This window comes from Momordica charantia (assembly GCF_013281855.1).
Source record: "Momordica charantia cultivar OHB3-1 chromosome 8 unlocalized genomic scaffold, Mcharantia_2.0 BLBB01000008.1, whole genome shotgun sequence".
NCBI lineage: Eukaryota > Viridiplantae > Streptophyta > Magnoliopsida > Cucurbitales > Cucurbitaceae > Momordica > Momordica charantia.
Genome location: NW_028275166.1, coordinates 5,018,995 through 5,046,712, shown reverse-complemented (window position 1 = coordinate 5,046,712; position 27,718 = coordinate 5,018,995). Strand labels below are relative to the sequence as shown.

The 27,718-nt window shown below is 33.7% G+C and overlaps 5 protein-coding genes across 7 annotated transcripts; 4 read left to right on the top strand and 1 right to left on the bottom strand.

Annotated features, from left to right (window-relative positions):
* Nucleotides 1-868: 868 nt before the first annotated feature.
* Nucleotides 869-5,538, bottom strand: LOC111014068 (dimethylallyl, adenosine tRNA methylthiotransferase). Of its 2 annotated transcripts, XM_022288672.2 has the most exons (7): nucleotides 4,844-5,538; nucleotides 4,586-4,674; nucleotides 4,301-4,436; nucleotides 2,060-2,158; nucleotides 1,779-1,901; nucleotides 1,402-1,664; nucleotides 869-1,313 (listed from the first exon to the last, which is right to left on the bottom strand). In XM_022288672.2, exons 1-7 carry the CDS (start codon nucleotides 5,004-5,006, stop codon nucleotides 1,203-1,205), a joined length of 984 nt encoding a protein of 327 aa, XP_022144364.1. In that variant the 5' UTR covers nucleotides 5,007-5,538; the 3' UTR covers nucleotides 869-1,202. The 2 variants fall into 2 exon arrangements, with proteins under 2 accessions (XP_022144364.1, XP_087983769.1); XM_088127643.1 differs by lacking the exon at nucleotides 4,586-4,674 and having other exon boundaries at nucleotides 4,844-4,983.
* Nucleotides 5,539-6,182: 644 nt separating this feature from the next.
* ORC2 (origin recognition complex second largest subunit 2) lies at nucleotides 6,183-8,452 on the top strand. 2 transcript variants are annotated; one of them, XM_022288471.2, is made up of 6 exons: nucleotides 6,183-6,422; nucleotides 6,501-6,607; nucleotides 6,807-6,939; nucleotides 7,016-7,310; nucleotides 7,753-7,980; nucleotides 8,095-8,452. In XM_022288471.2, the coding sequence occupies exons 1-6, from the start codon at nucleotides 6,294-6,296 to the stop codon at nucleotides 8,289-8,291; spliced, it is 1,089 nt and encodes a 362-aa protein (XP_022144163.1). In that variant the 5' UTR covers nucleotides 6,183-6,293; the 3' UTR covers nucleotides 8,292-8,452. The 2 variants fall into 2 exon arrangements, with proteins under 2 accessions (XP_022144163.1, XP_022144164.1); XM_022288472.2 differs by having other exon boundaries at nucleotides 6,224-6,372; nucleotides 6,471-6,607.
* A 1,555-nt stretch (nucleotides 8,453-10,007) lies between these two features.
* LOC111014028 (B3 domain-containing protein At5g42700-like) lies at nucleotides 10,008-12,572 on the top strand. The gene is made up of 7 exons (XM_022288623.2): nucleotides 10,008-10,258; nucleotides 10,359-10,454; nucleotides 10,604-10,635; nucleotides 10,742-10,904; nucleotides 11,033-11,239; nucleotides 11,792-11,875; nucleotides 12,232-12,572. The coding sequence occupies exons 1-6, from the start codon at nucleotides 10,124-10,126 to the stop codon at nucleotides 11,846-11,848; spliced, it is 690 nt and encodes a 229-aa protein (XP_022144315.1). The 5' UTR covers nucleotides 10,008-10,123; the 3' UTR covers nucleotides 11,849-11,875; nucleotides 12,232-12,572.
* Nucleotides 12,573-16,115: 3,543 nt separating this feature from the next.
* Nucleotides 16,116-18,810, top strand: LOC111013935 (B3 domain-containing protein At5g42700). Its single transcript, XM_022288490.2, has 7 exons — nucleotides 16,116-16,398; nucleotides 16,506-16,601; nucleotides 16,707-16,738; nucleotides 16,844-17,006; nucleotides 17,218-17,424; nucleotides 17,973-18,056; nucleotides 18,277-18,810. The coding sequence occupies exons 1-6, from the start codon at nucleotides 16,264-16,266 to the stop codon at nucleotides 18,027-18,029; spliced, it is 690 nt and encodes a 229-aa protein (XP_022144182.1). The 5' UTR covers nucleotides 16,116-16,263; the 3' UTR covers nucleotides 18,030-18,056; nucleotides 18,277-18,810.
* Nucleotides 18,811-22,315: 3,505 nt separating this feature from the next.
* On the top strand, nucleotides 22,316-23,888 carry LOC111013931 (BRI1 kinase inhibitor 1-like). Its single transcript, XM_022288487.2, has one exon. It carries the CDS (start codon nucleotides 22,819-22,821, stop codon nucleotides 23,698-23,700), a length of 882 nt encoding a protein of 293 aa, XP_022144179.1. The 5' UTR covers nucleotides 22,316-22,818; the 3' UTR covers nucleotides 23,701-23,888.
* Nucleotides 23,889-27,718: the final 3,830 nt, after the last annotated feature.

Below are 27,718 nucleotides of genomic sequence, written 5' to 3'. Positions count from 1 at the left end.
TTTATTTTTCTATTAAGGTAACAACCGTTAAAAATTAATAGTGGAAAATCGAATTCAAAATCTCGGATTTAAAAATTAGAGTCACGACTCAACCATTCTTATCTCTCATTCTCTTTTTTATGCCCCCTCCCCTTCCCTCGTCCTCCCTCCCCTTTCTGCTTTCATGTTGCAAATGAATATGAAAATTCGAATGTTGGTGGTAATTATCGATAGCAATTGAAAATTTTGCAAACTGGAGGTCTAGTGAAATAATTTAGCATTAAAAAACAATATGAAAAATCACAAACAAGCCATTGAATAAATATATGCTCCAAAACTTTCCATTCCACACACATAGACTGCTTCATTCGTTCTAGAAGGTTGGAGGTTTAAATCCTTACTCCCTCTCCCTTTGTTTGTTTGTAATGTTATATTCGTGTGTGCATATATATATATATATATATATAACAAACACCACAATGAAACCATTAAAACCTTATCACATATCACACTAAAGAAGCGCTTAGATTATGACTTCAAATTCAATAATTCCCCACCAACTATAATATAGCTCAACTAGTTAAGACGGTCGGAGATGAAACCATTAAAACCTTATCACAAAGAAGTGCTTAGGTTATAACTTCAAATTCAATAATTCCCCACTAACTAGTTAAGATACTCATCTCCGACCTGAAAGTCGTTAGTTCATATCTCCACTCTTATATGTTATTACTTAAAAAAGAAGAATAATTCCCCCTACCTACCTTAAAAATATTAAATTCAACGGATTTCTTAACAACTAGTATCCAACAAAAACCCTACAAGTAGTTGGTTACTATCTGAAAAAAATTCACACGAGTTTCTCATGCAGAGACGGATAGAGGGAGAGTAATCTGAGAGCTCAGGAATTGACATCCTGAGCGTAATGAATCAATTTCAAAAGTTAATAGTCAACAAAAGAGCACGTTAATTCTATCTCATCTCAGTGCCAGACTTATAATCTGAAGTCATGGGCACCAGGATCGCCAAACCCGTGTTACATGAGACTAAGGCAGACCTCACTCGAACAAACATATTCAATCAACCGCTAGTCACCTACACACCTAACAACCCTCAAAATTTTCATTCATGGCAACTCTAGGGACAATGATGCTCAAATGTAAGAAAGACAAGGTAAGTTGTAAACGTTTTAGTGGAAATTCCTTCCCTGATTTGTCGTACAATTAAAAACTAACAACACCAGAGACCCAAGGGACGACCAGTGGCGCAGTCGGGTGTGTGTTTCTGTAAGACTGAGGATAGTTGGTCTTGAAATTCAGTTTGGGCTTTTCTGCCTGCATTTGGTCAAGATGAAAAAATTAGATTCATGTGAATTGAGAACCTAAAAAGGATAACTATCAGAAACAACAGTTTGACGCTTACATATTTGAGCCAGCACTCCATATGTTTGTGTTCGTAGATGTCAGGAGAGTGGCAGCCAGACTCAGAAGGACAATAAACCCAAATGTTGCATTTCCTATCGCCTGGTTGTGCACGTTTTGCATGATCCAAGCAAGCCTGACAGCAATCAGCTGCACTTTCTTTATGATGAGTAAGGCCCCATCTAACTGCGGCACCATCGTAATCTGTATGGAGCTCAGCATTACATTCGAGCGGAAGTGGTCTGCCAGGCAAAATTTCGTCATCTGCATAGAGAGGGGGATCGAACACCTTAGTGAAACATAAACTAAGATTTTACCTAGAAGAAATAAGATCATTTTGAATGCAAAACACGACTCTTAGTAGTAGCAAAAGTTTACCCAATTCATCTATGCCCTCTGGCTTATCATCATGTTCCCTGTTGAAGATCTCCGCAGGTATCCACAGGCCAATTGCTTCAGACAGCACTTCCCAATGAGTATCCAAGGCTCTTACAAGAATCCCTATCAGAAGATACAATAAAAAGAGAGCAACTAAGATAAACCATCGGCACCGGTACAATGAGGTTTTCAGGTGTCATTCACAGGGCTGCGTCACAGGTATGACTTTCTAGCATGATACGACAAAAAAGCACAAATACACTGTTATAAAACTTCAATACCAGCATCTTCAAAAGAAAGAGTTGGATTTTCGATCGTTTGATCTGTGATCAGCCTCCTTGCTTCTTCCAATTTTTCCTTTCTCCAGCTTTCTACTGCTTCTGAAAATATAAGAAGTGGAAGGTTATAACAAGCAATATTGTGCAGGCGATTAAATATCTTCAGCTTTAAAAGATGAAGATCTACTGAAAGTTTGCAAGATAGCAGGTATTTGATGAAGCATACATTGCACAGACAAGCCACCCCAAACTTTAGCAGGGGAATATACCAAACCCTAATATTATTCTATCAAGATTGCAATAATGAATATGAGAGAGTGGAATATAGAATATTCAACACATTTTTAATGTCTATTAAGACAGCCAGAGACATGCTTGGAAATATATTGTTTAGTTAACTAACAATTAAAGTGGCGATACCACTATTATTATTAAGAAATAAGAATCTAACCGCATTGAAATAAAATAGGTCGTTCCCTTCTTCTTCCTCTCATTATTATTGTTGTTGTGGTTATTATATAAAGGAATTGTTACCTTATTATATTAGATAGCATATGGGCAGATGCCACTTTGTATGATCTATAAATTAGATTTAATCAACTGGATAAAGAACTCGGCGATAATCACAGAAATAAACAAAACCATATGGATAAATTATGTGCAAGAAGAATTTAGAAGAAAAAAAATTATTCTCTTCTAATTATTTCATCGCAACCTCTCTGGATGTATCCAGTATTCCTCTTTCAATCCTTAACCACTAGCAGCCTTAGGTTAAAAGGACATGGAAAAAAAGAAGATTTATAGCTTCTCCTTAGTACACAATTTTGGAAGAGGCTGCTTCAACTGTTCAGCCATCGGTTTCCAACCTTTTAAGAGTGAATAGTGTGATTTTATGGATAAATGATCCTAGTGACTACTTTGACTAAGAGAAACCTGCAAACGTGGTTAAATAGCACTTTTGATAGAAAATAGTTTTCTTCTGATAAAGTATGGGGACATCATTTCTCTGGTTTCTTTTTCTTGCGTCTGCCTTTCTAAAAATTATTTGGTAACTATTCTATATCTATCTATGATTGAGGACCAATTATGGAGCTTTTTTGCAACTCCTAGGCTGGCTAAATTGAGGTATTTCCTCCTTTTATATTTCCATTCTTCCTATGAATGTATAGATTTTTGTTTATAGCCACACTAATGAAAAGATTAATAGCTTATGCACGAATGAGGCACACTGAACAAATATTTAGCCAAAAAAAACCCTGCAAGAACGTAGTGAGTGGGTTTCTACTTTTCTCCACGGAAAAGATGCAAAGACAACAAAATAGAGGAAACATAGATTGTCTTCAAGGAGGTAGTAAAGATGTGAAGTGGAAGAGAGAAAATTAATGGTATGACATTAGTAATCTAACGGTTGGTCCGGATGAAGTTGGTTGAACCAGTATCTACAGTGCTCTAATGGAGGTTAGTGATAGTAAAAGGTAGAGAAGAGCAGCTTGATATCTACGAAACCAAGGTACAAGAAAACTACGAAAGATATGACCATTATGTGGCACTTTACATGCTATGTCAAGCAGTCACAACGTTGTTGTAACTATAATGAATCTAGCAAATTCAGTTAACAAGAGACCAGTGTTACATCAATGGCAACTCTACATCAAATTGATTTGTAATTGAATTCCTAGCCAACTAGTTTATTACATGCTCAATCCTAGGAGTATGTAAGGAAAGATAGATGTGTAAATTCCACATCTCTGAAGTGATGCAGGTGCTGTATAGCCACTTTGATTTCAACTCTAGTCACACTACAATATCATCCAGTCAAGTTACCTGATAAAAATAAATTGCATTTCCTAGCTCTGAAACCGGTAGTACAACAAGAGAGAAACAGATGCATGAAACACAATAAACATGGTACGGAGTGCAAACATAAGGCATGGCCCAAGATGACAAACTTGCTACTTTAAATTTTACCAGAACATTGATATCAAATTTATTTTGTGAAAAAAAATGAACAAAAATAACAATTAATCAACGTGAAATCTAAAAGTTTCTAAAAGGTTGGCATATACAAATGCTTAAAGTAATTCCTACCCAATATATTTGCTCTCTGAGCAGTGAGCATCATTTGAAACAGAAACCAGGGGAAACGGATAGTTAGCAGTTAACTAGGCGATAATAACAATGGCCTTGGAACAAAAAAACGAACAAGTGACAAGTATTGCAAGGAAATCATCAAATTGTACTGACCTCTCTGCTGAGTAATATTTGAGCTAGCATTCGAGCTTCTCAACATAAGAAGAATTTCCTCAGTAATCTTCTGTTTCAATGGATTGGGTAATTCATCTACCGTGTTTTCCTGGGAGAATTCTTTAAGCTCCTTGACCTTTACACCAATAGAATAATCTTGATTAAACAAATTTAAAGTCGCAATGCCCAGAAGCGGTTCTTAAACCAAAAATAATTCTCCTGAAACAGATCTGTCTCACAGTACATTGAACAAACAAAGCTCCGTAAAGCAAGTCTAAGTCTTACCAATTTAATAAGCTCTACCGGTTCAGATGCCTTGCGAACAAGAATAAACTCTTCCATTTTCCTAATCTGATCCGGAGTATACTTTACAACTACCTCAGAAGAAAGAAAATAGATGGAATAAATACATACGACCCTATCGAGAATAAAAGGAATCATAATGTTGAAAAGCCGCAAAGATGTTACAGGTTTTTCAATAATCTGAACAAAAAATCGCGAATCAGCAACAGAAGAGGAAATGCAACTAGCTCAGACACTAACCACTTCGTGAATCGTTGTCCGAATAGAGGTAGACGGAAGCATATAGAGATCGAAGAACATAGAGAGCGACGATTATATTGATAGAGCAAATGATGAGAGTGGTTTTCTTGTACGAACACGCCCATTTACCTCTTCCTTGATAACCCCACTCTAGCCTCGCCATATCCCTTCTTCTTCACCTTCATCCCACCACCATATCTCCTCAAAAATGGAAGAAACTTCACCGCCTTTCCTCCGCAGTTTTCTTTACCCTCGAAGCAGATCGATCCGATGGATCTTCTCGCCAAATCCGTAATTTGCTTTTTCAGAAGAACAGTACACGGCCAAGTCGTTTGTTCCTTTTTCTCTATTTGCTCTGACAATTATTTTCGTTTCGCTGGTAATACACAACTAACCAACAATTATTAGATTTTCCGCGCTATTGTGCGCCGTGTCCGGCCGCCTGCAGGCGATTACAACAAAGGGAATCGGACTGAGAGCCCGGCCGCGCCCGGCGATTCCGTGGTCGTTGGACGGCGGAGGTAACGTGCACCGGAAGCTTTAGAAGCCGTATAAAGATTTACTCTGCCGTCCGTCGCCGACAATTGGCCAACGTGCGCCGGAGCATCAACATTTCCTTCCCTCGAATCTCGATGGTTAAATGCTAACCGACTGTGTACTGTTCTTCTTTGGGCATCATAATTTCTCACCACACAGATGAATTAAATTATAATATCGCTTTCACAGACTTGATTGAAAATGATTATCTACTAAATTGCAATTTGACAAAAACGACGCAGTTTTATCATTTTGTGGAGAATTAGGAATCAGACTTCTCACTTCTCAGCTTTTCCCTTTGTTTTATTACCATAATTGCCTTCCTTTATTTTTTACATAAATATATTCATTTTTTTTTTAATATTCATGAGTGTCTGGACCAGTTTATGCACACCTCGATTAATCTTACGGGAACCCTACAACATTTGATATCGAAAAATACATAGAAATTATTCATTCTTAAGGTAGATGTCGATCATAAAATTTAAACATATTTTCATCTTTTTGTCTCTGTGTTAAATAAAAAGTATTGGTAATTTATAATATAATTTATAATTAGGTTTGATAATATAAATAATAACTGAAATTTAATCTTTAGAAAAACACATTGAAAAGTTAATTTTTGAAAGTAATCAATTATCGTAGGATAAAATATTTATAATGAAAATATATAAATAGGTTCATGTAAAATTGTGGGCTTGGAAGACTGTATATGGGCCCGATTATGCTAATTGGGCCGCCGGGTAAACGGGTGTGGCCCAGTTGTGTACCCGATTGGCGTCTGTTGGAGGCCAAAAATGGCGGGAAAAGATGAGTGCTTTCTTTAGGGTTCGCTCCTTCGCAGGCGTTTTCCCTCCTAGTCTTGTAACTGTAGTCGATCAGATTGCATTTTTCGTTACTGTTTGTTGTTGTCATGGAGATCGATGATTTGGACGATGGAGAGTTTGCATTTTCGAGGAACTATTTTCTGGCTAAGGAATTGGGTGGCTCGAGTAAGAAATCTGCTCGGAAACTTTCCGATATCGACGTCGTTGACGAACAGGTGCCGGCGTCTAACTTTTGAAACTACTTTGACTTGTTTGAATTGAAGGGAAATTATTCAGGAGAAATTAATGGCCAGGAACTGAGGGCGGCGGCGGCGAATGTTCAGCCTAAGCACGAGAAAGAGATTGCGGCTTTGATATCCAGCTACAAGAGTTTGTACTCGAAATGGGTTTTTGAGCTGAGGTATGCTCTTATTCCGATGGTTAAAATGCAGTATTCATTCGTTTGGAGCTCTCTGGTCGCAATTTTCCGAGTTACTTCAGGATTTTTAGTGAACTTGAAATTGATGAACTTGCAATCGAAGTCCGTTTAATTTCTTTTCAGGTTATTTGTTCTGTTCCTCTCGTAAATTTGCGCAATATTTCTCTTTCTTATTTTTCAGATGCGGTTTTGGCCTTCTAATGTATGGATTTGGGTCTAAGAAGGCCTTGATTGAAGATTTTGCTTCGACTTCATTAACGGATTATTCTGTTATAGTAGTCAATGGCTATCTTCAATCAATCAATATTAAACAGGTATACTTTAGACAATGGCTACACACATACTATATTGTTTTTATCTGTCATCAAAGCCTTGCAACTTTTTGTGCAGGTTGTAGTAGCCATAGCTGAAATTTTATCAGATCAGTTAAAATCCCGACTCAGAAATGCATCCGGGAGCACCCCTAAAATTCATCAGCCGTTTACTTCACGATCAATGGACGATATTTTCTCATTTTTGAATGGATCGAATGAGGAAGACAAGGATTGTTTTGTATGCGTTGTGATACACAACATCGATGGACCCGGGTTAAGAGATTCTGAAACGCAAGAGTATCTTGCACGAGTTGCTTCTTGTTCCTATGTTCGAATTATCGCCTCCATTGACCACGTGAATGCACCACTCTGTGAGTATATGTTTTTCATTTCATTAATATTTATAGAAGTCATAAGCATAACACCAATGTCTAATTTTTATTGCTCTCTGTGGAGGTGAATTTTTTCTTCATGGAAAAATGTCTGTCTTGCTTTTCATATGCGGGCATGTGATTTTGGTACAAGTGAAATTCCATATGCTTTGAATTCTCAAGATGTTTCAGTGAGAATCCGAAGGATAAAACAAATCGGGGTTGCTACTGTAATCATAACTTCTATTCAATGTTCTATAGATCTAGGTAGGCCCATCGTTAAAGAACTGAAATTTTAATCACTATGAATAGAGTGTTATGAGATCATCAAGCACTACAACATAACTGACTACAATAAGGTATTGTATGAAGCATTGCAAACTGCAGATGCATTAGTTCTTAGATTTATATCTTATTGAACCAAGTATTCTTGTTTTGACAGTGTGGGACAAGAAGATGATTCACACACAATTTAACTGGTTATGGTATCATGTTCCTACATTTGCACCTTACAAGATTGAAGGGATGTTCTTCCCTTTGATTCTTGCACATGGTGGTACCGCTCAAAGCGCAAAAACTGCTACAATAGTCTTACAGAGTTTGACACCCAATGCACAAAGTGTTTTTAAAGTTCTCATAGAACACCAACTATCTCATCCTGATGAAGAAGGTAATGAAAGTTAAATCTCATCATCAGATATTAATTCGTTGGTTTCAGACACTTGAACATCAAATGTATCTTGTGATATCTTCTAAGGTTGGTGTTATCTTCTCAAAATTTCAGGTATGCCGATCAATAGCCTATACACGATTTGTCGGGAGCGGTTCCTAGTCAGCAGCCAGGTAACACTGAACTCCCATTTAACCGAATTTAAGGACCACGAGTTGGTGAAAACCAGAAGGCATTCTGATGGTCAAGATTGCTTGTACATACCTCTTCCGTCTGAAGCACTTGAAAAACTATTAATGGAGTTGAGATAACATTTTCATATTCTTTCTGTATGCATCAATAGAGATATTGTATGTGTGTAAAGTTTTATATGTGTTGTGGTCCTGAGGAGATTTTTCATTTTCTTTCCACCCTATAATGTCACTATTTAGATATTTAATGGATATTTATCACTTTCAAATTGAAGACAGAAGCAAGGTCTCAGTAACCATCGGATGATAGTACAAAAAAATCCTACTTATCAGATGATGTTGTTGTGTAAAACTTTGGCCTTTTTAAGCTTATTCTCAAACTAAATCGTCTTGCGAGTTGTTTCATTCTTCTCGATGAAAGCTCGACTTTTCATCCAAAAAAAATATATATATATCTTTAAAAGCTCAAGTTTCTGATGTTATAAAATTCCAATTCCATTTTCATATTAGTGCAATGGAACCTTTATTTGTAGCCAAACATATAAAGATGGCCTAAACCGAATATTGAAAGAATAACTAAGGCCATGTTTTATTTAATGAAAATGGAAGTTGTTTCTCAAATTGAAGAGATGGAGTTGGAGCATGAAACTCAACTCACTTCAAAATTGAAGATTACTCTTTCAATGAAAATTTGATTCCTAGGATGAATCTCTTCAATCCCAATTCCCTTATTTCGTGGAATGAAAATTGTACCTTCATTCTTGGTTAAAAAATGGAGAATCATTTAGGGCAAGTTTGACCTACCTTCTAATTTAAGCACTCCTAAAAATTTTATTTGTTCTTAAAATAGTTTCTATAAAATAATTTTAATTAAAATGGTGTTTTTAGTTACATTTTTTTTATAAGTGTCAAGCTACTGTAAAATAAATTTTGGTCAATCACTTTATAGTTACTTTTTGGATAATCAAGTTTAAAATGATTCTTCTAAAAATTATTATAAATCAATTTGACTGTTTCAAACCTTTTTTTTATTTGTTATCAAACATTTTTTTATTTTAAGAAAAATAACACTTTTTACCTTCCAAAATTACTTAAAAGGTTAATTTTGACACACTCACTATTATTAAATAAGTTAAAAATTATTAACCTTTAATATTATGTTCATATTAGTGATATTTATTGGGTTTTTTTAATTATTTTTTGTTGATTTTTATACTATAGAAACATCAATTCTCTTTATGTCAATGTTGAACTCATGAACATTAAAATATCAGTAAAAATGACGACATGTCGATATAAATTTAATTCCTTGACTTTACTATCTCAAAATCCTAATTTTTAAAGAGTTTCTACTTTTGGCCTACGCGATTGGTCTTTCGTTCGTTGTTGAAATTTTCTTCAAGTACGAATCATTTTTATAACTGGATAACCTACCGTAAGACAAACAAAAGATCTCTTTTTCGAGGAATAGGCGAAACATCTTGATTTTAGTACAACAAATGTTGGAATATGGAGATTGAACCTCAAAAGAAGAAATAAATATTATTTACTACTAATGGACTTCAATTTAAGTAAGACCAACCCATAAAACATCTTGTTCAGTGGAAAAAAAGGTTTAGTTTTAACAAAAAAAAAATAAAGGAAAACATAATTAATTAATGAACGCCTAGTTTAAAAAAGATTCAATTCACATTTTTAAATATTACAATATATTTATAAATACTTATTGATTCTTTTGTAGTACTTATAAATATTTATCGACAAGTCATTCAGGCTTGTGCTCACTAAACTATAATTTGCTCAATAAAAGTTTCCCTCCAACTCCTTTTTTCAAAATAGTTGGAAGTTAACGGTCGAGTACCGTTCAAATTTGGTACGAAATTGAATTTCCCAAAAATCAAATATTCGCCGGAGACCAAACCCAAGGAACACGAAGCGAGGAAGAAGAGATCATGGGGGTGGCTAATCTCTCGTACGAGGAATGTCGTCGCAAGAGACTCGAAGAAAACAAGAAGAGAATGGAAGCCCTAAATTTGCCCTTGCTTTCTCAGGCTCTCCTCGATTCTTCCCCTTCCAAATCCTCCCCAGTAATTCCATTTCGTTTTTTCTTTTCTCTTTCATTGTCTTCTGTTACGCTGTGTTTGTCCATGGAGTATTGAGCTTATTTGCTATTTGATCAATCCGCAGAGCAAGTTGGGCAAGCCTCGTGTCACTCAGAAACAGCTGGTGGTGGTGAGGAGATCCAGTCGCGTAGCAAAACAATCAGCCCCTGTTTACGCTGAAGTGAGTAATTCTTTCTTGCCTTGTTTTACTTGCACTTGGATGATGAACTTAAGTTCAGTGCTGTTTAATATGCAGAGACATTCTAATTCTAGTCCTCAAGATCTCTTTTCATTGGTTCTGTTTTCGTTTCTTTTAAATTATTCTGGCAGGTTCTTATCAATCGCGTGGTGATTCCTAGAAGGTACCGCTGATTTTAAGAAATATATATATATATATATATATATATATATATTCGTAAAGATTAAATACTTAGTATTGAGACTAATTTTCCTTTCTGGGGATTATAGGACCTCCAGAGCTAGAGATTTTTCAAACCAGTTTTATGCTTCGGATGAAGCAAGAAAAAATGCCTTTGAAAGAGCAGAGCAACTTCAATCTGGGTTGGAGCCGAATTATCCCAGCTTTATAAAGTCAATGGTTCGATCTCATGTTAGTGGTTGTTTCTGGCTGGTAAGCTAGTGAGGATTATCTGTTAAGCATATGACCTCCTACTCTCTTTATCGTTTAAGCTTGTTGAACTGAATGTGATATTAGTCTATTAGTAGATCATATTTAAAGGGAAATATACTTGTAAACAGGGGCTTCCTGCTCATGTCTGCAAGACAATCCTTCCAAATCGTGATGGAGTTATGACTTTAATAGATGAAGATGGCGATGAGTATCCAACAATATATTTGGCCCGAAAAACAGGACTTAGTGGCGGATGGAAGGGTTTTTCAATTGCTCATAAATTGGGAGATGGGGATGCTGTGGTTTTTCAGCTCATTAGACCTACAACCTGCAAGGTGATTGCACTTCATCTCTTTACTGGATTCACAATCCTTTAACCTTGTTTTGTCTGCTTCAAACGTGAACAATCAATCTTTTGTGCACTTTCATTTTCAAGGTTGTTTACTCAATTTTTACCTGAACTTGAAAATAAAGGCAGATATTTAAAAATGCTCTTTTTTTAGTTTTTAAAATTTGGCCATGGTTTCAAGAGGTTTGTAACAGTAGATTACTAGACAGGGGAGACTGTTACAATATAAAAAGGATCTTTAAAGATAAAAAACTGAAAACGATAAAAGGGCCCTTATTCTTTCAGATATTTAGTGACTTTTTAAGTATTTTTTTGTCTCATAACGTTGTCTGTGACTACAAAATAGTCCATTCCTGAGAACAAAATTTCCGAGTGTTCAAGAAACCTTCATATCCAAGCACGTTTTGATTTTTTAAAAAAAAAATCTCTCTTTCTAAAAATTTTGAACTCAAGTTAGAAATGACTGAGACTAAACATGCTTCATGTTTCCCCACGACTTCATTGATATATATTATTTTTTCTATTATTTCTTTTTCAGGTGTACATTCTTAGGGCGCATAGTTCCAGAGAAGATAGTGATTCTAACAGTAGCTAAATGGTTTACTTAAAAATCCCAATTCAGGTAATCATAAAATTAGAAAGAAAAAGAAAAACACTGTTCTTTTGGTCGGAGCTACAAATAACTAGAATTCATGTTGATGTCTATGAGGATGAGGATGAGGCACCTCTCCAAGACAGTTGGCTCTCTTCTTACAGCCATGAAATTACTTAAAACAAGTTTAGAATAACTTTACGTTCGAGTAAAACAATTTTCTTGAAAATGCTTTTAGAAGAATCACTTTAAAATGTTCAAACTTTTTTCACCATTTCAATAATCGTACCAAACTCACCTCTTCAAATAGTATAGCGATCATCGAAACATATATCTCCAGCTCTAAAGTTATTCCACATAAAATGCTCTAAAGTTATTCATTTCAGGTAAGAAGTGGCCTGATGGGGAAGTGCACATAATGCAATGCAGCTACGTTTGTCAGACTTGGGTTTGGAGCAAAATGCAGTGTGTCTTTTGTATAGGCTATCTTTGGAGGAGCAAATGCAATCACCAAAGTAACAGAATAGGATTTGTTAATTGCAGTGGTGTGGTGTATTCAAATCTCCCTAACACTTCTTCACTTTTCTTTATTTTAGCTTAGACTACATTGTTAGCTGATAGATAGATTTGGCTGATTTTGAACGAGCGAGCCTCAAGGTTCCAAGTGGGTTGAGTCCTGTGTAAGTTAATGAACTTGAGTTGTTGAAACCAATCTCTGATTTCTCAAGTATATTTTTTTTTGTTGTATTCCTTTCTATTAACGCTGGTATTGGGTAGATGCTCAATTATATATTTCTTTGCCAAGCATCTGGGTCAAAGTCTAAGATTGTAAATTGTTGATGTTGATGGAATTGACAAAAAAAAAAGTTGTAGAAAAAATCATGGAAGTTATGAAAACTTTAGTTTCAAACCCTCTCTTTCTCATTCCTAATGTAAGCACGAATACGGATACGAGAGATGCGACACAGATACGTCATTTTTTGAAATTTTATGACACGAACATGGTAAGGACACACGTTTATTAAAATATAAACTTTTAAAGAGTATATATCATTTTTATACCGAAGAAAATGTTGAATAAATTAGTAGAAAAGAAAAGAGACAATCGCGTGAAGAAAGAAACTTTTATTAAGAAATGATGAATATGGACAGTCTTTGAGAGAAGATTTTCTCACTTTCTTCACTTGATTCACTGTCTTCACTTGATTCACTCTCTTCACTTAATTTTCTCATGGGACATATGTCCACGAGAAGGGTCCTTGAAGTTCAAGTAAATAGATTGTTACAGATCATTCTATAAAATATTCTAGATACTTCTTAATGTATCCTTATCCAAGAAAATTTTCTAGAATCCTTTGGAGCCTAAGTTAAGATATTTCTAGAATATTTTCTTTAGATATTTATTTTACAATCTTCCATAACAATTTAGAAAGACTAATACATTTAAGAGATACATGGAGACTCCAATAAACTTCTAGATAGTTAGTGTTGTATTCTAACAAAAAAATTCAAAGTCAATTAGCTTGTGCATTTTTATATTTAATAAAATGAGTTTGATGTATTTTACTCTCAAAATTTATTATTTTGTCTTATATTACTATTTATGTCAATTTCTAATACTTAACAAGCGTTCAAGAGTGTCTAACAAATATCAAATACATATTGATTTGTACGAATAGTGTGTGACACAAATCTATTAAGGTAACAAGTGTCCAATACGTATCCGATAAATGTTGGAGTGCTAGAGTATCCTCGAATACATTATCTAAAATGAAGTGTTCATGCTCGTTAAGTTGTCGAGAGGAAAAAGTGATGTTGAAGATGGAAAGGAGAGCAATTGCCTAACTGACATTTCTATGTCAATTGAAATTGATATTGCTCGGGTTGGTTTCACTTGTGTATTCGAAAATTCACCCTCTTGTCTCATTTGTCATTTGTATACTCTAGAAAGTTCTTTCTTAATTGAAGAAGAAAATGTTATTTTATTTTATTTTTTATTAAGCTGGGGAGAAATTCAAAGAGATTTTTACCTATCTGACTCTTAAAGAATTATCCTTTTAAAAAAAAAATTATTCAAAAGAATTACATAACTAATTGTGGCTTTACCATCTCAAATTCAAATTGATCTTACTTTTCACAGGTTTACTAAAAGCAAAACATAAGAAATGTGTTTCATCTATTATACATTTTTAAAAATTTAGAAATTTATTGGACAATTTTGTGTCCAACAATATATAAACGATTTATTGGATGCAAATTTTAAAATTTCAGGATCTACTATAATTTTTTTTTTTTTTTGAAATTTTTAGACCTATTAGATATAATGTTGAGAACCTATTAAGAAAGTTCCAGAATCTAAGGCAAAAATTGGAACAAAAATATCATACACAACTATAAAAGTCACGGTTCTAAGATTTTCATGGTTTTGTACTATTGTGGTCCATATATTTTTTACTTTGATTCATTTGGTTCCTTTGGATCATTGTACTTTCAAAACATTTATTTTGGTATCTATACATTCTAGTTTTTTGTATTATAAAAACATATGTTTTAGTCCATGTACTTTTAAAAAGTGATCAATTTGATCTATATTTGCAAAAGTTTGACACAAATTTTATAAGCAATAAAAACCCTTTAATACAAATGTATGGTTATATTTAACACAAATTTAGTGAATGAAATGTTATGCTAAAATTATAATAAAAAATGGAAATGAAAATAATAAAATGCTTAATTTTAAAATGTACCAAGGATAAAAGGAACAAAAGTTGAAATTACAGGTACCAAAATAGATGTTTTGAAAGAATACGTATTAAAATGAACCAAAGTCGTAAATATACCCACCAAAATATTTAAATCAATTTTCATTTAACAAAATTTTTAATATTAATGCATTCGAAATAATATATTTTATTGGAAAATACTTGCATCTTCATTGATGGGGAGGAACATAAATGCAAGAACATAGATGTTTTTAAAATAATAATTAGTTGTGAGGACCAAGGTTCAAAATGTCGAGAGACATATCGACGTGTCGAGCATGTCGACATCGACATAGGGGGGAAAAGTCGATTTTCCCCCATGTTGTCGACATGTCGAAATGTCGACATGTCTTTTTTTTTTCTTTTTTTCCTCTCCTTTTTTAAGGTTATTTTATTTTCATCATCTTCCTACTATGCCACTACAATCTATAATTTCTCACAACCTGTATGATTGTAATCCCAGTCTGTCAATAAAACATTCGAATTTTAATACTAATAAGATTTGGAATTTGCTTTATTGATAATTTCTAGTCCAATCTAGTCCTTACTTACACAATTGAACAATGCCGAATCTCGTCTCAATCATCATTTGTCAGGACTATTCGGAGTAAGTTCCTTGGCTTGGACAGGACATTTAGTCCATGTCGCTATTCCTGCAATGAAATATTGACATATATAAACATTGAAATTATCTTAGAATTTTTAAAAAATAAAATATTATTATATACAATATAGTGGTGAAACATGGAGTATAATAGGTAACTTAATTAATACAAAAAAGATGATCTCGAAGGATCTAGTGCAGTATCTTAATAACTTTGATATAAATTACAATAGTTCTCCCTTGTCATCCTAAACTGAAAATTTTGAAGGTATAGTTGCTCAAATGAGTAGAATATGAAGCACATATGGAACCCATTGGTAGATAATTTGGATGAATGACACCATCACGAGGTTGAAGTGTTTGATTACAAATTTGGGTTGATGATAGATTTGAAAATGTATTTGAAAAATATGTAAATTCAAATTTGAAAAGAGAAGTAGGTAAAAAGTAAACAGGTACGAATTAATTAGAATTTAGAAATGTGTTTGGAAACCAAGTCGGTAATTATCTCATTTCCAAACGAATCCTATTATGAAAAACACTAAAGAAGTAGTCAAAAGTTTACAATTAAAGTTTACTTTACATATTCAAATAATTTCCATCGACGTCGATATTTTTTCATAAGTAGAATGGTCATATTCTTACATTTTATAGGATTAAAGGTGATCAATTATAGACTAATTAATTACGATTTAAGTTTTATTTGCTAATTCAAAAAATTTCCATCTATTTCTTCAATTTCCATTATTTTTTTTCGAAATATTCATCGAAATCGACATGTCCCTAAACTCGGGACCTCGACATTTTCATAGACATCGATATTTTGAACACCGATGAGGATAGCGTCCTCATTTAAATACCTGCAACTCTTTTTTTCAAAATAGTGGGAAGTTAACGGTCGACTCGTTCCAATAAATTTGCTTACTGTACGAAGATTATATTCGATTTTCCCCAAATATACCGAACCTGCTCGTCTTCTTCGCGGTTCATCTTCCCCCTGCTTCTGTTCTGCTGCAAACAGAGATCAAACCCTAGGAATCGAGGAAGAAGAGATGGGGATCGCTAACCTCTCATACGAGGAATGTCGTCGCAAGAGACTCGAAGAAAACAAGAAGAGAATGGAAGCCCTAAATTTGCCCTTGCTTTCTCAGGCTCTCCTTGATTCTTCCCCTTCCAAGTCTTCTCCTGTAATTCCATTTCTCTGTTTTTTTTTAACTTCTCGTTCCTTGATTCCTGTTGCGCTATGTTTTTCCATGGATTATTGAGCTTATTTTGCTACTTGACCAATACGCAGAGTAAGCTGGCCAAGCCTCGCGTGACGCAGAAACAATTGGTGGTGGTGAGGAGGTCCAGTCGCGTAGCAAAACAATCAGCTCCTGTTTACGCTGAAGTTAGTCATTCTTGCCTTATTTTAACGATTTACTGCTGCTTGTATATGGACCGGGTATTCTAGTCCTCAAAATCCGTTTTCTTTTCTTTTGAATTATTCTGGCAGGTTCTTGTCAAACGCGTGGTGATTCCAAGAAGGTATCTCTGGGGAAAAGAGAATTAAAAACAAAGATTGAAGACTTTCCATATAGTCGAATCATTTAGTACTGTTACTAATTTTTATTTTTGGGGATTATCATATAGGATCTCCAAAGCTAGAGATGTTTCAAACCGAGTTTATGCTTCGGATGAATCTAGAAAAAATGCCTTTGAAAGAGCAGAGAAACTTCAATCTGGGTTGGAACGGAATCATCCCAACTTTATAAAGTCAATGCTTCAGTCTCATGTCAGTGGTGGATTCTGGCTGGTAAGCTAGTGAGGATTATTTATTCTCAAGCATATGAGCTGCTCTCTCTCTGTTAAGATTGTTGAACTGGATGTGATATTAGTCTACTAGATCAATGAAGAAGGCTGATTTTTGAAAGTTTGTTTAATTACGAAGACCATCATGAAATAAGAGGATAATAACGAATTTGAGATCATATTTAATTAAATAAAGAAAGAACTTGTAAACACAGGGCCTTCCTTCTCACTTCTGCAAGATGCACCTTCCAAATCGTGATGGAGTAATGACTTTAATAGACGAAGATGGCGATGAGTATCCAACAGTATATTTGGCACGAAAAACAGGACTTAGTGGCGGATGGAAGGGTTTTTCAGTTGCTCACAAATTGGCAGATGGGGATGCTGTAGTTTTTCAACTCATTAAACCAACAACCTGCAAGGTGAGATTGCCCTTCATCTCTTTACTGGATTCAAAATCTTTGAACCTTTGTCTGCTTGCATTTTCAGAAACGGGCACACTTCAGTTCATACCTTCACACTCATCATTTCAATATTCTCATTTCAGTTCCTGTTATACAAAATTAAGAGTTGTTTACTCACACCCTGTCTACATTGTTTATGTTTTACTTAAAATTTTAAAATAAGAACTTCTAGTTTTAGACTTTGGCTGGGCTTTTAAAAGGCTTTTAACATTAAATTGCAAGACAAGCGAGACTGTTACAGTACAAACAAGTTTTTTAAAGATAGAAAACAGAAAACAGAAGGGGAATGTTGAAGCATTTTTTTTGCACAACATTTTCTGATAACTGTTAAAAAAATGGTCCATCTTGGATACTTCACAAGTTTTACTAAGTTTTAGAGAAAACTCATCCAATCCAAGCACGTTTTGGTTAAAATTTTTTCCTTTTCTTCTGTCCTACTCCTTGTTTTGAAAGTTAGTCACTGTAATGATCTACATAATATTCTTTCTCGTATTATTTTTTTTCAGGTGTACATCCTCAGGGCGAATAGTTCCAGAGAAGATAGTGATTCTAACAGTAGCTAAATGATTTACTTTCGTATCCCAATTCAGGTAATCTTATAAAACAGAATTACTCGCTAATAGCAGATGCTCCTTTATGTTCCAAAACACAAACTAGAATTATTTTTTTCCCTTTTGTAATTGCTGCTATTTTCTTGAACTTTTGAGGCCTATGAAGAGCCGGACCCCTCCCTCTGGTTGTTGTGTTGGTCCACAATCTCTCCTGCTAGAAGGTTATTTTAAAATTATAAAATGCTACTTTTCATTTCAGGTAAGAAAGTGGTCTGATGGGAAGGTGTGCACATAATGCAGCTACTTCTGGTAAGACTTGGTTTTGGAGTAACATGCAATCTCTGTCTTGTACAATTTGTGGTGTTGGAGTAAATGCAATCACTGTGTAATAGTGATTTGCTGTTGTAGTGGTGTGGTGGTGTATTCAACCCTCTTCTAATATAGCTTCTTCTATTCTTTTCCCTCTTTTAAACCACTTTTTCTTCTGTATTTTAGATTATACTAGAGTGTTAGCTGATAGATTTGGCTGATTTGGTTTGAAGTTGATGAGTCTTGGCTCTTTGATGGGCAGGGGCGAGGCTCGGGAGCTCGAGACCCCCTAAACTTTGAAATATATGCTATAATTAGTTAATAGTTTATCTAGAGTTGACAAAATTGTCCCTTAACTAGCAGCCTTTCTCACACTTACCTGATGAACTAGAGTTTCTAAACCAAATCATTGATTTGTCATTGTTGTATTCCTTTTTAGAAGCTTATGAAGTGGATGATAATGGCTAATTAACACACTCTTCTACCAGACATTTCTACTCTAATTTGCAGATATAGTCTCAAAACCAGCAACGAGGAGTTTACAATTCTCATGGAAACTAGTAAAAATGCTTGAATTAATAAATGAAACTTTAACTATAATTTAATCAGGTTACAATTCATCCTTTTTAATGTTCGTGTTCATAAAGATCCAAGTAATGTTTGTATCGTTCAAAACTACTCTAATTTTGTGGCGTTGAAATATCTAAATTAGTATTACTATTGAAATAAATGATTTTTATTGTATATAAAATTTTGTAAATAAAGACCAAAATAGTCACTCTTTAAAAATACATGAATCAAAATAGACGTTTGGAAAGTCCAAAAACAAAGATAAATTAAAGTTAAAAGTAGAAAATACCAGAATAAACATTTTGAAAGTCTAAAATTTAAAATAAACCAAAGTAACTATTTAAATCTTTAATTTATTCATATTGTTAGGGAGGAAAAAAAAAAGAAAGAGAAAAAGAAAAAAAAGAAATGAAATTGAGTTGAGTGCCAATGGCAAAAGGGAGAAAAAGTTTTTCCACATGACCCATCGCTCTCATTGTAGGTTTGAGTACGAAATCTTTGTTTTTTTTGCCACATTTCTTGCACCTCTCTCTCTCTCTCTCTCTCTCTCTCTCTCTCTCAAAAAATAAATAAAGGTTTTGAAAGATGAGATAAGTGAGTCCACCCAAAAATAATGCCTCCATGATTGAGAAGAGATGCAAACCTTTATTATCAATATCATATCATCACCCACTTCTTCTCTACTCTATGCTCTATCTGTATGGACCATTCTCTACACGGTGTTTGGGTCTACCATCTTAAATTCTCCCTCATTAGATCTTCTATCACCGCAACCCATTTAACCTTCAATATCTTCCAGCATAATTCTCATGGTTTTACTTTTCGTTTCACCCAAAATACTTTATACCAATTGAAATTTTATCTATCTCACATTTATATCTATGATTTTTCCCTTATTTAGTTAATGTAGGACTTTGGTCGCGTTCCTCTAATCTAAGGAATGAAATTTCTATTAACATATCCACATTTCCATAGTATCTTAAACATAACAGCAAACTATCACTGTTCTGATCATAATATATAAATATTGATAATTTTTACTTATTTAAAAAGATAAAATATTTATTTGTTGATTTAAATATTGTTTATGAATTTTTTTATTATATAATTTTTTAAAAAATATCAATCTACATCGACATTTTATCGATATTTCCATGAAATTAGATCTTGACATTTCCTTCTGCCGTTAACATTTAAAACCTTGTTCTAATCAACTAACATTATTTTGATGTGACCTTTTACTTTAAGAATAATTTGTTGAATTGCGTAGATCTTTTTATTTTTATTTTTTTAATTGCTTAGATCTAAAATAGTAATGTTAGCTTTAAATGATTCTTCTCTAGATAGATATATTCACTTTACATCTCAGATATATATTTTCTATTTTAAAATATTTATAATTTAATTTTTTTATACATCATGTTTAGTACACATGTATAATCTGTTTGGAGTAATTATCGTCAAAGTCTAAATTTTGGAAAGAAAAAATTTAAAAAATCTTTTTTTTTTTTTGGAACACCAAGAGATAAAAGAAGCTATTAACTATTGTCCGAAATACTAGGCCCACTAAAGGCACAAAATCTCTCAAAATTTTGAATAAAATTCCTTACGCCCGTACAACTTTTTCTCTTGAAGATGAATTTGCAAAAGAAGCCAAATTCGAGTGTGCCCGATATGATTTTTTAGAATATTATTCTTTCTTAGAGGTCAAATAATTTTTCCCTAAACTGCAATACTTTTCTTCTTTTATGTCTTTTGAACAAAAAGAATAAGTAATTTTTCTATAATTAAACTGTAACTATTCTCAGAAAGTAATTCCCACTAACACACCTCTTAGGATAGTAAAAAATTGTCTTTTTGCTTCTTAAATTAATCATGATGTCTAAGAATTACTACATAGACAATAAGTACTTTTGAAAATTATAGAAATCCTTAATTAGTAATTTTAGGGAAAATATATATAAAAAAAAAAACAATTTTTTTTTTTTGCATCTTTGGATCAATGGTTTAATCGTGCCGTGGAATGACGCATTAATTTTGAAGATTATTTTTCTCCTGCCAGCAAAAAGTGCTCTTTCATAATTTTCAAAAAAAGAAAAAAGAGCTTTTTTCATGTCAATTTATTCAAATAAAAGTGTCACTGTTATTGAAGTTCTGTAATCACTGGAACAGAATATTCAGACAAGAAGAAAACATCTTAAAACTACCAAATAAGAAAATTGTGTGTTTAATTTCTATTACTTTAAAATTTAAACCATCTTGGAATGCCTAACCTTATATTTTGTGCATTATGCCATCTGCCAACCACTATATTAAAATAATTATTATTATTATGATTACACCAAACTTTATGTTTAAATATTAATCAAATCAGAAACTATATACATTTAATTATTTTAATATTATTATCTGTCTTGTCTTGAGAATGATAGTGGCCACACTTTTACAAAAAGCCTCAAACTCAAATTTAGTGTATTTAGAGGGTAATTAAAGTGTTTTTGAGAGTAGCATTTTTAATTAGAATATTTTTTTACAAATATTTCTGAAAGAGAAAAAAAGAACTTATCAAACCCTTCTCTCGAAGGAGTTTTATTATGAAATTTCATGAAACTTTTTAATATACTAGCTTACTTTGGTGCATTTTAAAAGATTTCATGTGTATATTAATTTATGTTAATTAATTCTATTTATATATTTATTAGAACAGATTTTAATCATTGAAGGTATGATCATGAAGCTAAGCTGATGAATTCTTATCATCTCAAGTGATTCAATACAGATTTTTGTTCATTTTAATTCATGTACTTTTTAACTGTCAATTTTGGGCACCATATTTTCAATTTTTTTTCATTTTAGTGTTTGTATTTTCAAAATTTCTATTTTATATCCTATATTTTTAAAAAGCAACCAGTTTTAGTTTTTGCGGAAAAAAAAAAAGAAAAATTTTATATAAAATAGAAGCCCTTCAATACAAGTTTATGAGTATATCTTAAGAAGTGAGTGAAATGTCATGTTAAAATTTTGATAGAAATGAATGAGATAAAAATGAAAATGAAGAAATCAAAATGATCAATTTTTTTTTGTTTCAAAAGTACAATTATTGATATGAATAAAATTTGAGAGTATAGTGACTAAAATAGATATTTTGAAAATAAATCAAAGTCTAAAAAATAAAAACCAAAATAGTATTTAAACTTCAATATATTATTCAACATCGAAAACAATTACGTTATTTAGTTTGCATAAATAGATAAGTTGAAATATTACCTATTTTGTAAATCAAACATTCAACATGATTAGGTAAGCAATTGCTAGTATTTTGCTTCCATGCAAACGTGGAACCGAATTGCTCCAAAATATATACTGTCCAATTATAGATAGATAAATCATGTCATTCAAATGAATCTTATGGCATAAAAAAAAAAGGATTTACAGAGGAATAATGCATATAAATATGAACAGTTCTTCGAAGTTTCCTCTTGAGAAAGGGGTGCATTAAGTATTAACTAATGTCATAAACTTTAGTTTAGGAAAGAGCAATGAAAATGGCAAATACCAAAAAACAGTGCCCCTTCTTGTAAAGGTCACTGGCTTTTTGTGGGAAATTTTTTGGGTCTTTGTTGGATTTTTCTCTCTCAAATCTGTACTCTGAATAGCTGTAAGATTTGACAAGGACCCACCAATCCTTGACACGTGCTGCTCTGCAACTCTCTCTCTTTCTCTTGCCATAAGAAAATGGAATGGAATTTGATTTAAGCAATTGCAAAGAGGCAAAAAGGCCAGACCCCCCCACCCCCCAACTCTTCTCTCTCTACCCCCTAGTCCTCTTATCCCTTCCTAAAGGCTTTGTTAACGTCCTTAAAAGTATAGTCTTGATTTGGGATTTTCAGATTCAGAATCAGCAAGGTCTCTGGGTTGGGTTATGGACTTCCATCAGAACAACAGCAAGCTTGAAGATGGCAGCTTAAATCTAGAAGAAGGCAAAGAAAGGCAATTGGAGAAGCAACGATTGGCAGCTTCTTCATCACCTCCTTCAGCATCCTCATCTCCCTCTCATGAATTTTCTTTCTCAGTTTCTCTGCAAACTTCCTCCACAGACGAAACCAAAGCTCCGCCTTCCTTCACCATTGATTTGTCTCCAGCGGATGACATCTTCTTCCATGGCCATTTGCTTCCTCTCCACCTCCTCTCTCATCTGCCAGTCCCTCCCCGCTGCTCAACCAACTCCATTGAAAGCTATGCCCTTCCCATTAGAGACCTGCTAAGTGAAAAGGAACCCAAGAAAGAGAGCAGCAACTTCATCAATTGCAAGAGCAACGAACACTATCAAAACAGCAACAGTGATGATACAAGAGAAAAACCCAGGTCCAAGTCTTTCTCTAATTTGCTTGGTTTAAGGTGGAGAAAGGGGTTTGAAGTTGAAGAGCAAGAAACCAAAGTGAAGCAGCTCAAAAGGAAGTTGGGGTTCAATTTGAGCCATGTACTGAAGAGATATGCGAGAATGGTAAGGCCATTTTTACACTTCAAAGGAAGAAGAGATGATATGCAACTCCGCAGACAGTCTTACTCATTTTCAGGTAACTTAAGTTCGAGAAACAAGCAAGAGTTGAGAGGAAGAAGAGGTCAGTTCTCAGCTCCAGTTTCCATGAGAACATCTCCAACTAATAGTGGTATCCTCCTTACAAAACCACTTCCTCCTTCTACTAATAATGACAGCACAATGGAGGAGTTGCAGGCAGCAATTCAAGCAGCGATTGCTCATTGCAAGAATTCAATATTGAAAGAAGAAAGACTCAAATGTTAAGTTAAAGAGCTTATACAAGAGGATAGATGTTGTTCATATTCTATTACTTCTTCAAAAACTATTCAGCATATTCGCTTTTCGTAATTAATGTGGTATGTACGTGTATATAGACAAAAAGAGATATCAAATCAGTCCAGAAGGTCCTGTTTGAAATATATATAATGATTGTGCTCCGGCCATTTCAATGATTTGTTATCTTGTAACTCGAGGTATTTTATTGACAGGCTCTTCAGTTTCGTGGGCTGCTTAAATTTTTTTATCCTTTTGAATAAGTGGATAGTCAGAAGTGTATTAGATTTAGATGTAAGTTCTGTAACACAATGGCTACTGAATCTGTTTTCCACTTAAACAAAAGCAATCGTGATGTGAAAAAAAAAAAAAAAAGCTCTGATTTGAAGGGAATTCATCATCAATACTTTGGAATTTACAACTGGGGCAGGGAGATAGGATATCGAAAATGACATAAGAAAAGGTGATTGGTATACTAACCTTCAAAAGCAACGAGAATGAGAACCGATCTACCAGCGACCTTGTGATCTCTCTCCTAATCGTGTGGCCATGAGCACGAGTTAAATCAAACAACCGTCCAACTATGGACAGGCAAATACCCCTCTTCTGCCAGCTTTGTTCTCCCCTTTTCGTCTTTTTGAATCATTATAAGCCAGACAAAAACCTTTGGGACCAGAAGTCTCATATAAGTTCAAAAGAGGTGAGCCGATTCAATAATTGTCTTAATCTACCGAGGATACATTTTCTCCTCTCTACCACACTAATCCCTTGCTTTTAAGAATATAAATTATAAAAGAAAGGTAAATTTTTTCCCATAAAAATTACTAATTAGCTATAAAACAGCCCAAGTAGACTAAAATGACATTGGGAAAGTAAAAGTACGGGAGTAATATGCCTGAAAAATATTGCTTCAGATACCAGGGGGCAGGGTCCCTACAACAAATAGACAGTTAAAAAAGTGAAACCATATCAATATGTATGAAAACAAGTGAAAGCTCTGAAAAGAAAGGGGTTTAATCTGGCTCAAAAAGGTGTGGGGTCAAGTGAGACATGCCTACTAAGACAGTCAATTATAATATTAACAACCCAATTACCACCACCATGTATAATATTAATAACAATAATTCAAGAGGAATCAATGCCTTCAAGAACAGTTAATATGATTTTTTAAATTGGAAAAAAATTTCAGAATGAATGGTATATATCGTAAAGGTATGGACAACAGACAGGAAAGCTACCCTTTTCTCTTTCTGAGTAGGAAGACCATCTTTTTTTTTTGTGATAATGATTATTATATTATTATTGCATCTTCCAAACCCACCTGATCAAGCCCCCCCACTCAAGAAGAAGCGCTTTCAGTCTTTTCAACAATCGCCCTAAGCCTACAAACAAAGAAAACAGGGAACAACCGCAGTGCTTTATTAGTACAACCGTGAAAATATGTGCGTGTGAGTGACTGGGGCGCATGTGCACGCTTTAATAATAAGGTCCAATATGGACATTGAATCTCTCCATTACCAGAGATTAATGAAAATGCCATTTTTATAGGATCAATGGAAGAGACAACTGGACGATCCTTGCTCAGCCAGCCATCAGGAGAAGCCCCCACAGAAAAAGGTGATGGCTGTTGGGGCTCAAACAAATAATACTATATATTCTCTGAACTTCTGAGATGATCATATTTATCTCATCCAATGGGTAATAAATTGATATAATGCAAAAGAGAACACAAGGCTCCGTAAGAGAACTTTTATCGAACACTTAACATGCATAAGCATAACCCATCAAAAGCAGAGCACAGACAATAAAATCTTGCCTTCAATAACTTCTTCTATATGAAATGAATCACTACTTAGATTCTTCAACTTAATTCTGTTTCCATTTAACTTCACAAGCCTTTTCAAAACCAAGCAAAGGATGAATAGATGGGACAGCAAACTGGCCACAAAAATTATGGTACCTTGACTTCAGATTCACTCTTCCCATAACTTTTTTTTTTGTTCTTTCAAAATTTCTTTTTGGGATCATGACCTTTTTGTCACTTGTCTCCCAGATAAGCAACAGGAATCCATGGCCCTTCGCTGGGATTGCCCCCAATGAATTCCTAGTACAATGCGCATCGATCTGTAGCCGTACAGCCAGCGCATAACTGCCATGAGAAGAACTTCAAATCCTACTTTCCAGCGGCCCAATAACGCAGGAATGAATCTCCTCTAGCGAGGGAGGAAGCGGAAGTGGAAGTGCAAGATTGTATTTTTTTGCAGAACATCAAATTGAATGACTTCGAATGATTTAAAGTGTACGTACTGTGGTGAAAAATGATAGAAGTGAAGATTTCAACTCAAAATCTGTCGTTTCTTTTCTTTGGAATTTGCTAAAAAAATATGCTTGTTCTTTAGTCTCTACTGAAATTGTAAAATATTTTTTAGAGGAATTTCATTCTTAACTTAAATTTGTAATTCTATTGGATTTAACTTTAGACTTTGAAAATGTTTAATATTTAATCGGACGAATCTAAAAATTTAGATTATAAATTGATGGGTTTTTTTAAATATTATAAAAAGTAACTAATTATTTTAAATATGATTATTTACAAACTATTTTTATAAATATTGCAATTTTAATTATCTGGATGACGATCTCTCCAAATAAGCAGGATAAAGGTATGTTATGAAACGACGCATATTGTGGAACGGTCAACAATTTTTTTTGCCCATAAAAAAATGCTTTGAAATCCTCCAATTTCAACTCTAGCGACAGAAAGTGCGAAATTTGTAAAATAATTATATTTAAATAATTAGCGTTTTTATTTTAAAAAAAACTCCAGAAATTGACCCTCCTGACTGATTTTTGGGTGTAAAAATGAAAACTTACAAGTAATTTATAAATTCTTGCTGGTTTCATATTTGCTTAGCTTAAATTTCATATGTTCCTCATGTAATTTGTCATTTAGGTAACTCGTATATTTTAAATGTTTTATTTTTAACGAGCAACCTTGGAGGTATTTCAAAAAGAGAGAAAGCAATGTTTATCTTTCCAAAGATTTCTTGTTTATTATTAACTCGCGTTCAACAAAGTTTTAGTGTTGCAATAGATTTGGGATTCTCCTCCATGGAAGTAGAGACTAACTCTTTAAGAGTCTTCAATCTAGTTACAACGAAGAAGATAGAGGACTCAAAAGTGGATTTGAGGACAATTGAATTTAGAGAGACGTCGAAACCATACTTTTAACTGTCCTATGAGAGTGGGATGGCTGAACTATACCCTTAACTTCCATGTTTCTTTTAAAGGAAAAGTCCTCCTTTTAATTTTTTTTTTTTAATAACAAAGAGATATACATGTTTAACAAGTTGATATGCCTAACCATTTTAACTTTCGATTTTGATAATATCTCAAAATTAAATATTTATGTTACATAATTTAATTAATAAGTGTTGTTGGGAGGAGATTGATAGTTTTCCAATGAGTAATTCTACCTCAATTTAAACAATTCTTAGAGTTTTCCACTATCACAAAAATCTGAAAAATGTTTCATATAGGTTAGAAGTAGGAAAGATATATGGTATATTATTAAAAACAAAACAAAGAATAAAGTCGCTGGTGACTCGAGCATACTTCAACAGCTCTTAGGCTTTTAACAAATATGTGATGGGCTTCCTTTATTTTTGTTCAGGCCCAATATGTGGCTGTTTCCTTTATTTCAAAAGAGCGCAAGCTCATGTGTCAAGACTTTTCTTCTCCCACAAGTTTGCCGTGGAGAAACAAGTTGAAAGTTAGTTGATTAGTTCGAGAGGGAGTGGAAAAATTTTAGATAAAACGAAAAAATTGATTGGCGAAGATGGTCCATTATGCCTTTTTTTATTGATTTTGACTATTAGATTTCTCTATGAGTGAAAAATGACTACTTTAGATTGGGAATAATCATAAGTGAGGGGCAAAAAGAGGGGAAGTACAAAGGGAAGAGTGACATGCCTACATTAAACGAATTGATTCGTCGTGGTAGAGATAA

Bases quoted from the DNA above. Each gene is read 5' to 3' on its own strand.
- LOC111014068 (XM_022288672.2), bottom strand. From the start codon at position 5,006: ATGGCGAGGCTAGAGTGGGGTTATCAAGGAAGAGGTAAATGGGCGTGT. The intron at 4,437-4,585 runs GTAAGACTTAGA...ATTGGTGTAAAG, and splicing joins CGGTAGAGCTTATTAAATTG to GTCAAGGAGCTTAAAGAATT. The intron at 1,665-1,778 runs GTAAACTTTTGC...CTCTCTATGCAG, and splicing joins AGAGGGCATAGATGAATTGG to ATGACGAAATTTTGCCTGGC.
- LOC111013931 (XM_022288487.2), top strand. From the start codon at position 22,819: ATGGACTTCCATCAGAACAACAGCAAGCTTGAAGATGGCAGCTTAAAT.
- LOC111014028 (XM_022288623.2), top strand. From the start codon at position 10,124: ATGGGGGTGGCTAATCTCTCGTACGAGGAATGTCGTCGCAAGAGACTC. The intron at 10,259-10,358 runs GTAATTCCATTT...ATCAATCCGCAG, and splicing joins CCCCTTCCAAATCCTCCCCA to AGCAAGTTGGGCAAGCCTCG. The intron at 10,636-10,741 runs GTACCGCTGATT...TGGGGATTATAG, and splicing joins CGCGTGGTGATTCCTAGAAG to GACCTCCAGAGCTAGAGATT.
- ORC2 (XM_022288471.2), top strand. From the start codon at position 6,294: ATGGAGATCGATGATTTGGACGATGGAGAGTTTGCATTTTCGAGGAAC. The intron at 7,311-7,752 runs GTGAGTATATGT...TTGTTTTGACAG, and splicing joins CCACGTGAATGCACCACTCT to TGTGGGACAAGAAGATGATT. The intron at 7,981-8,094 runs GTAATGAAAGTT...TCAAAATTTCAG, and splicing joins ATCTCATCCTGATGAAGAAG to GTATGCCGATCAATAGCCTA.
- LOC111013935 (XM_022288490.2), top strand. From the start codon at position 16,264: ATGGGGATCGCTAACCTCTCATACGAGGAATGTCGTCGCAAGAGACTC. The intron at 17,007-17,217 runs GTAAGCTAGTGA...TTGTAAACACAG, and splicing joins TCAGTGGTGGATTCTGGCTG to GGCCTTCCTTCTCACTTCTG. The intron at 17,425-17,972 runs GTGAGATTGCCC...ATTTTTTTTCAG, and splicing joins TTAAACCAACAACCTGCAAG to GTGTACATCCTCAGGGCGAA.